An 8,931-nucleotide genomic window follows, 5' to 3' on the forward strand; every position below is an offset into this window, starting at 1 on the left:
ACATTGTATTTTCAAATATGTAAAAATGTTGTGAATTATAGAGAGGAGAATAAATTAATAATTTAAAGTAGATAAAAACAGATGAATGACATTTTTCAGTGGTTATTGACAACATTTATGTATACATAGGGATAGGTAAGAAGAGTTTTGTGTGCACGAATGAATATGTTTAACATGTTGAAATAAAAGGGGCCAAAGAATAGCAACTAGCTAGTTCCAATTGAACTTTTCTTCACTCTCAACATAAGCTTGTTATTTTGTCAATAGGCATATACAGAGTATGAAATTATGTATGTATGTTTGATCAATTTCACCCAAAAGACTAGATAATTGGCCATAAAAAGTCGAAAGAGTAAGAAAAGAGTAACGAATCATTATTCACTAGTAAGCACCATATATTGCTAATATATACGAAAGAACATAAATTGAACCCAAGATATGTGCATATGCAAGCCGTTGCAGCTGGCAAGACCTTGGCTACTTGAAACTCAAACTAGATTCAGTTTAAATATATTGATTACTGTAACAAAATTTGTATGAGCATTTATTATGCACCTAAACAGATGCAAGGACGAACTACCTAAAGGGACATCACCCAGACACATTACTGCATCTTTCAACGCATTTGATGAATCAATGAGCTCCAGAATTCCCCTCAATGAAGCAAAGACATACTCATAACAATTTCAGCAAGGACTACTCTGACTGGAACACGTTATAAGCAGATGTACAAAGCTATGTTCTACTTCTTCTGCCCGCCATAGCGTAATATTCCATGAACATCAACGATGCCGGGAGGAAATACAGGATCAGTAGCAGCTCTGACGGCAACCTTTGCAACTGCTGTGACATTAACAGGAGGAGTGAGCAAAGGCCCAACTAGTGGAACTTGAGTCAGTGGTTTTGCATGTTGAAGAACCTACAACACACACAGAAAGACAATATCTCAGGAAAATCTTCCACAACATAGTCCAAAACAATGCTCTAGCTAAGTATAGATTTATCTGCAGCTTATTACAAAGAGAGCAAGAACATGAAAAAGAAAACCTAAATATTAGCAAAGAATGGAAGCAGCATACCATCTCCAATGGAGATCCAATAACACCCAAAGGTAACTTCATGCTACCAACTCGGCGTGTCCCATAAATAAAACCAGGTCTCAAAATAACACCTGACAAAACATTGACAATCATTGTTCATAAAAGATAATTACGAAAAAAATTGAGGAATGGCAAGCCAAAGGACTATGAGGGTCAAACAAGATTAGTCAATTTATATGGTTCCCTAAATCATGAGTGAAGCTCGACAAACAACTAAGTCTCTAGATAAGAACAACACTTGATAAGATTGGAATATATACAATCATTTTAGAGTGAAACAGGCTCCATGTCAAACCATGAAAACTGCATACTCTTTGAGTAACCCATAAGATTTAGGTAACAAGCTTTACACACCACAGACAGAAAAGCTCTAGTCATACAGAATCCTTTTCTGGCTCAAAGGATTCTTGATTGCACATAATTTTTTTAAGGTTAAAAATGCAGCCAAATAATGTTATGCACATTTTATATGTTCTCTAGTATGTTTAGCGTCTGCAAATACCACCAGGAAGTTATATGAAAGCTCACCACCATAAGGAAACTTGGTAAGTAGCTCTGTTTCAGCTGCTCTCTGAAAAATATAAATAAATAAAGAAGCAAAATATCTAGTCAGATAAGACACTTACGCATTTAAATGCAACTATTAAATCTATGCATGTGCAAACAGAAAGTAGCAAAGCAACAGTGAAATGCAGGACACGTGTAACAACTCAATGTTAGTAAAATGAATACATGGCTGTATTATGATCATGAAATCACTTAATACTAGTATTAATTAGTTACAAAGTTAGCAATAGATGGAAGATAATAACTTCTCATTTACTTTATTCTTTGTAAAATCAATTTCAAACTGAGCTCTATAAATAAAAATGTCATAGAGCATATGCAGCAAAGCACAAGATAAAAATCATAAGCATTTCACATAAATTCCAGGAAGAAAAAAACAAAAGAAAATGAGGAAATGTTCCACATTTCCACAGGAAAGAAAATTGTAGAAAAACAGGGGTGGGATTGGGCAATGAACTGAGGACATCTGATACACAGTAACAGAAAGCAAGTACCACCAGAGCACCTACAAGTAAGTTGCTGAAATACGGAAGTAAAAGGTTTGAACCAAAATCAAGATTATGTAAAAGCAAAAACTTCTAGCAAAGAACATAACAGTTGTTTCAGAAAAAAATGCAGATCAGGGGAAACAGTCTAATGTGAAAAAGAACAGCAGGTACTCCAGGTAGAATGCACAAGGATTTATTAATGAGAAATATTTGTGTGCAAAAGAATGCTCAGACACATGCAGTCATGAAGGGAATATGGCAGAGGTTCATTTGACCTTGACAGAGAGCAATACTAATTTAATGCCAAAGTACCTTTCCTTCATAATAACCTCGCAGCAGGTAATTAACCACGCCAAAATCAGCAGCAGAGATGTAAACAAATCTCTTCACACCTGCAAATTGACTATGCTGTCAAATCTAGGTGGGAGACATCCTAAAACAAAAGAATAAACTTCGCTATAGAACAAGCACAAAAAAATATATATATAACAAAGAAACACAAGATATAAAAAAGAATATATTTGATGAAACAAAAAAAAAAAGGATTTCACTCTACTAGATTTCCTATAAGGACTTATTGTACTTGCCTTTCCAAATGGCACAAGTTTCAATGAAACTAATGATTGAGGAAGTGAGTTGAGCACTTGAGCCTCACAGTATATGTGTGTCCATTCGTTAGTTGTCCAATGTTGGATGAGGAGATAATTTACAGCAATAAGATTTGTGTCCACTTGATAGTTGTCCAATGTTGGATGAGAAGTGATAATTAACAGCAATAAGATTGAGAATGCCATTTATTTCTTTTTTTTTAATGGAATTATATTTGAACTAACAAGTGAGCAATGACCTGCCTTCCTCTCTACATCATAGTCTCAACTCTCAAGCATAAGAGAATCTGTAGGTTAAGAAGGCTGATTTATGGTGATTCATATTCCAGGCCTCCTCATAAAGTGCATTTAGTTCAATTACAATGAAGGGTTTTCAGCTTAATTTCAATAATTGTGCTCAATCAGGTTGACAAAGTTCTTAAATCCCTTTACAATGGGATCTGTATCTCCAATACACAATATAACTTCCCAATGTTTACACTGACTAGGGGGGACATAAATCTGGACCTTTCAACACCCTGCTTATTGTGCACATACTGAATGACTGTTCTTGTTGATGTAAGATTAAAGATTTAAAAATCTAATATGAAATATTTTTTTCTAGCCTACTAAGGCCATGGGACACCAACTACAAGAATTAGGAAAGCTATTGCATGGGATTCCATCAGAGATATCCTTCATGGTCTCATTTATATCCTCTATGTTTGGTAAAGAGATTATGTTAGTTGTCAAGGATGCAACAAGTTCTTAAAGTCCAATTATAATCAAATGATAACCGAAGACTTAAATCCTATGTTGAACCTTAATTCCATTTTTCTAGGTTTAATACTTAAGTATAAATCTACATGTCTGTAATAATTTGTCAATAATTATAGTTCGTTTCTTAAAAAAAGAAAGGGGGGAAAAGAGCGAAGTGTCAACAACTCAGCCATCAACAATCTCCATGATCAATAAATGTGATTGCAGATTATAAACCAATGTAGAACACGCAGATAGACACGTAAAAATACAGCATAATTTTTATATTTAAAGGTATGAAGTCATAGCCCCTGTAACAAAAAGGTAGATTCTGATGTTGACACTGAGACATATAAGCTGTTGGAAATTAATACATAGATGTTGCTCGTGATGCATATTTGTTTTTTGTTGTACAAGTTTTACATGATGTCAAGGTATTTAAGTAAAACAACGTGAAACGAAAGTAAGGAATGCAATTCAAGGTACCCTGTGGCTTTATGCAACTTGAAACGAGCCTTTGAAGGTGTTGCATGGCCACGCAGCCAAGTCAGGAAGCCAGAAGCAAAGCAGAAGTGCAGCAGGGGAACTTGTAGCTGCACATCCGTGCAGTCTGTCCAGAACTTCAACTATGTTTCTGATCTTCGTTGCACGTCTAATGCAATAATGTGAACCACTACATTATTCCTTTTATAATGCTGATTTGTATTCCAGATAGTATCCTTGAAATTCTTAGTATTTAAGTCAACATTGTATCCAATATTTGTATTGTAATAAGATAACCCTATTGTTTCTCTAGTGGGTCAATATAAAATTATTCAAAAGACATTTGATCATGTGCCTACAAGATAAATACGGAGTTCCAGACTCTGATTTCATTTTCAAAATCCTGATCCTCCAAGTGTTCTAAAATAAGCAAGTTCCAGGGTATGTAACAATTTTGTGCCTAAAGTGTTTGACTTACATGGATAGGTCAACATTGTTTCCCAATATTGTATCCAATTTTGTTATATTGCATTAGCCCTATTGTTTCTCTAGTGGGTTGATAATCACTATTAAACTACTAGGAGAACATTTGATCATGTGCCTAGAAAATATATACATCCGGAGTTCTGGAGTCTGGACTCTGATTTCATTTTCAGAATCCTGAACCTCCAAGTGTCTAAAATAGGCAAGTTCCCAGGGACTGAATGAGGACGATGGGGACGAATGAAGCAATGACACAGATACATATGTAGCATAGTTCTGGAATTCAATGTAAATTAAATCATGGTGAATCCATCAATAAACAGTTAAATACTATACCTTTCTCTGCAGCAGCTCTAATAGCATTCATGTTTGCAGTACCATTGATTTTATACATGTGTGAGTTAGACCCAAAGCCACCAACACAGGATATCTGCAAATATCATAGATCTGATTATGGAGTCCAGGCTCTACAGCTAGAGTTGCTAGCAGCTCTTAAAAAAATTCCTACAAAAGTACAAAAAATAGTTTGCACTGTGCAGCAAGAACAAAGTGAGACACATATAATTAAGCAATGGCCTCTAAATGGGAAGAGTAGGTACACGAATATTACAATGAATGGGAAAAAAAAAATAATAAAAATAAAAATAAAAAAATAAAAAAAACTATATATGTGGAAAAAACTGGCATTTATGTCATCATGTGGACAGTGATTTAAGGATCATAGTTTCCAATAAACAACCTGCAAGAACCCTATCAAAAAAATCTTATGGTTCAAACAAGAAAAAATTGTTTAGGAGACATACAACAGACGACACTCCATCCAGTGCATCTTTAATTGTTTCAGGTGAAAATAGGTCTCCTGCAACAAAGCAAAAATATAAGACAACATGCATTGAACATTCCCAATAGTACGTAGCCACAAATATGAAACAAACCTTGATGCCAACTCACTCTATCTGCCCAAGCTTCATTAATGGATGACCTTCCAGATCTAAAAGAAGAAGGCACAAGTAACATATCCAAATTATTGATTATGAAGAATCATATACCAACTTATTCATTTTAAAAATGTTGTCAATCAGTAATTGGTTCAGAACTTCAAATACAACCATTCAAGGAGAATAGAAAACAGCTAAAAGATCTCATGTTAAGCCTCCAGCGACATGCAAAGTTTGTATTGAACACAAAGTCTCTATACGTTCAACTTTAACTACCTCTTCACAAGAGCTAAAAGAAATGCTAAAAGAGCATCACAAACTCTAGCAGCTGAATATAAAGTGGGACACAAATAAAACCAGTAAATCCACTATCTACAGTTGTGATGGAAATGTTTATGGAAATACCTGCTCATGCTAGCAACTGACAAGCCATGTTCTAAAGCTTCTTTGCATATGTGAGAACCGACAAATCCATTGCCTCCAAAAACAAGTAGCTTAACCAACGCAACACAATGAATAGAGTCAAAATAAAAACTCCCTGGTTATAGGCAAAAAGTTGACAACTAAAACGGATTTTTCACTAAATCACAACAAAAACAAAGTACCATGTACATGAAAGTTAAAAGGAGATACCTTTTCAGAAGGGGGAGGAGGAACATTGACTGTTTCGGCTTCCTCAATTCTAGAGCCTCCATTGATCCCTGTAGATTCTGTAGACAGAAATCTACCACTTCTAGACATTGCTAATGTACTGGCAAACCAAAAGATTAAAGTAGGGTCAAGATGCAGGTGAATAAATATCCAAATTAGTTATATCCATATGTACAAAAAAAAATGAAAAAACTACCTGCAGCCTAGAAAATCATCAAAAAGAACTCTCTTTTTAAAAAAAATAAAAAAAATAAAAAAAAATTAGCAGCATTAAAGCACATGAGAACAAGTAGATGAGCAGATAACATCTCTTGAGATAAAATAAAAGAAAACTCAACACTGATGTATTTCTCATGCATTTTAGACAGTTTTATTCTCCTATTTGAGACCAGCGATGTTATTGATAATCTTTCCTCAATCTATATTTTAAACTCATCATGTTCACAGAAGTTAAATTTTCCCTTTAATTTGATAACTTTAGACAGCAGTCAAATTTTCCCTTCAATTTGATAACTTTAGACAGCAGTGAGCAAAAAAAAGTATGTTTTATAGGCAAGGTGAGCAATGTGTAATCAAGCTGATATGCAGATAAAATGCAGCGGTAATAGTACATGCCCCACATATTTATGGTCACTTATGTTTCTCCTTTTAATCGTCTCTTTTAGGGGGGGTGGGAAAGCAAGTCAAATCCAAATGAGATAATGAACTTCCAAGTTCTAAGCCATAAACCTAAAATTAGTTACTCCCTCCATTTCTCTACGATTGAACCAATTTAGTTTGTCTCTTAGAGTTTTCCCAATATCAATAATGAACATGAGATGCCACCATTTCACTCTCACAATCTCACACATAGTCGTACACTACTTTTGTCCCGCCAACTTTCTCTCTCGTCAACTCCACTCAACTTAACTTCAAAAAGTAACCATACTCCAATGGGGCAATATTAGAGGGACAAAGGGATGCGGGAACTGGCAATATATAAAGCAACAGCTTTAAAACAAAAAATCAAATAGGACACTAGTCCTCAGCTCCTCGCTATGTTTATAACAAATACATAGACCATTGTTCACCCCCATAAGCAAAATTCACAAAATCTATTGCAGATATCTCCAAATAAAATAATTATAGCATTCTCAATAAAAAAGTGTTTGTGTCATTTAGTAGAAAACAGGTTCGAAATTGATATAACTGAACAAGTTGGAAACCTTGTATATGGAAGTTTCTAAATTTTAAACCAAAAAACCCTCTAATGAAGCTGAGAAAGTCAGAAAGATATGAAAATGGCTTTGGAATTCCCATGAAGAAGGTTTCCAACTTAGACCACTGACAAGCAAAGCGATGTTCCATCCTATAACTAAATACTCAATTAGCACTAAGTAGAGTAACACTCTAGGCGACTAGGCTTATACATGGTAATTATGTTTCCTCTCCTCCAATGTAGGACAACGCACATGTGAACTATTGAAACCCCTTTGTTGTCCACATGTGAGTTGTCCCACATTAGAGAAAAAGAAGAGAAAATACCACCTAATAAGCTAGAGGAACAACTCCAAATTATTATCACCAATTGGTTGGTTTTAGTATAAAACCTCATCTTAGCTTGTAAGTGAATCAAACTCTTCTCTTCCATTTTCTAGGGTTAACAGACACTCATACATATGGTAGAATGTTAAAATTCTTCTGTTGTCCATACATGAGATGTCCCTCATTGAAGAAGAAGGAGACAAAATATCATCTTATAAGCTAGAGGAACTACTACTATCACCAATTGGTTTTATTGTGAACCTCTTGTGATCAATCACTCCTCGTTTTCATCTCTTCTAAAAATTTATCATGAACACATATATAGGGTTCGACAACCTCTAGAACCTTCTCCCCACACTCCTATACATATTCATATACCAACTACGGAAAGGCGTAGGGTCTCGCCTCAAATGAAGATACCATAACTCCTACCCATAAACCACAAGAATGTGAATTCCCCTTAAACAATTATCCAACACCAAATCAAGAGCTGCATTACAAATTTTTCCCTAGAAAAGAAGAAAAAAAAAATGCCAATTTTCACCATTGCCTAAAGGCCCTAATACGATAAACCGCATAATAAGTTCATTGAGGAATTTCGTCGAACACTGAGAATGCAATCCAATTACCGAAATATAATACAAATATGAAATATATGACTCAAAGTCATCACATTTTACAATCAAATATATTAAAATGAAATGATAATCACAGTATGATCAAACAAACAACAATCGCTCAACAACACAAAGCAAAATTAAGCAACTTATTAATGATCAATTTGTTTTAGGTTATGTAATCTACCATTAACAAGAATCAATAATCAACAATCAGAGAAAGAAACAGATGATCTTACTGCAATTTAGAAAGAGAAGATCGAGCTTGAATTAGACGAGACATGGTGATGAAATTTGCAGGAAATTAAACGTCGTAGCAAAAAAAAAAAAGGAAATTTTTGGGTTAGTTTGCAGGAAAACAGGATGATCTTGTTGGCTTTTTTTTTTTTTTTTTTTTTGGTTAATTTGCAGGAAAACAGGAGTGAGTGTTTGAAGAGAAGAGAAGAAGTTGAGACTCGAACACGTGGCGAATGAAGGTGAAGGCAGGTCTCTTACTAACATGTGGCTCAATGTCATCCTGTGGAAGGGTCCCGGTTTTGGTGTACTTCTAACTCCCATGAGATCATTAGGGCCAATGCACCGACCAAAATCGGACCGGTCGGACAGGATCGAAACCGGCAAAAGATCGGTAATGGTTCATTTTGTAAATCGAAAATTAGATTGTTATCGGTTTTATAATATAGTTATCATTTCTATTTGTATAGATTTTTAGGGCTTGTTTCGATTTATTGAAT

General features: G+C 34.8%; 1 protein-coding gene across 1 annotated transcript; it reads right to left on the reverse strand.

The window, feature by feature from the left end:
* Positions 1-386: 386 nt before the first annotated feature.
* Positions 387-8,603, reverse strand: LOC145585983 (uncharacterized protein At1g32220, chloroplastic-like). The gene is made up of 10 exons (XM_081642675.1): positions 8,437-8,603; positions 6,039-6,156; positions 5,811-5,899; positions 5,403-5,458; positions 5,271-5,326; positions 4,804-4,897; positions 2,468-2,547; positions 1,629-1,671; positions 1,080-1,171; positions 387-919 (listed from the first exon to the last, which is right to left on the reverse strand). Exons 1-10 carry the CDS (start codon positions 8,478-8,480, stop codon positions 743-745), a joined length of 849 nt encoding a protein of 282 aa, XP_081498801.1. The 5' UTR covers positions 8,481-8,603; the 3' UTR covers positions 387-742.
* Positions 8,604-8,931: the final 328 nt, after the last annotated feature.

Source organism: Chenopodium album, chromosome 16, assembly GCF_948465745.1.
Source record: "Chenopodium album chromosome 16, dcCheAlbu1.1, whole genome shotgun sequence".
Classification (NCBI taxonomy): domain Eukaryota; kingdom Viridiplantae; phylum Streptophyta; class Magnoliopsida; order Caryophyllales; family Amaranthaceae; genus Chenopodium; species Chenopodium album.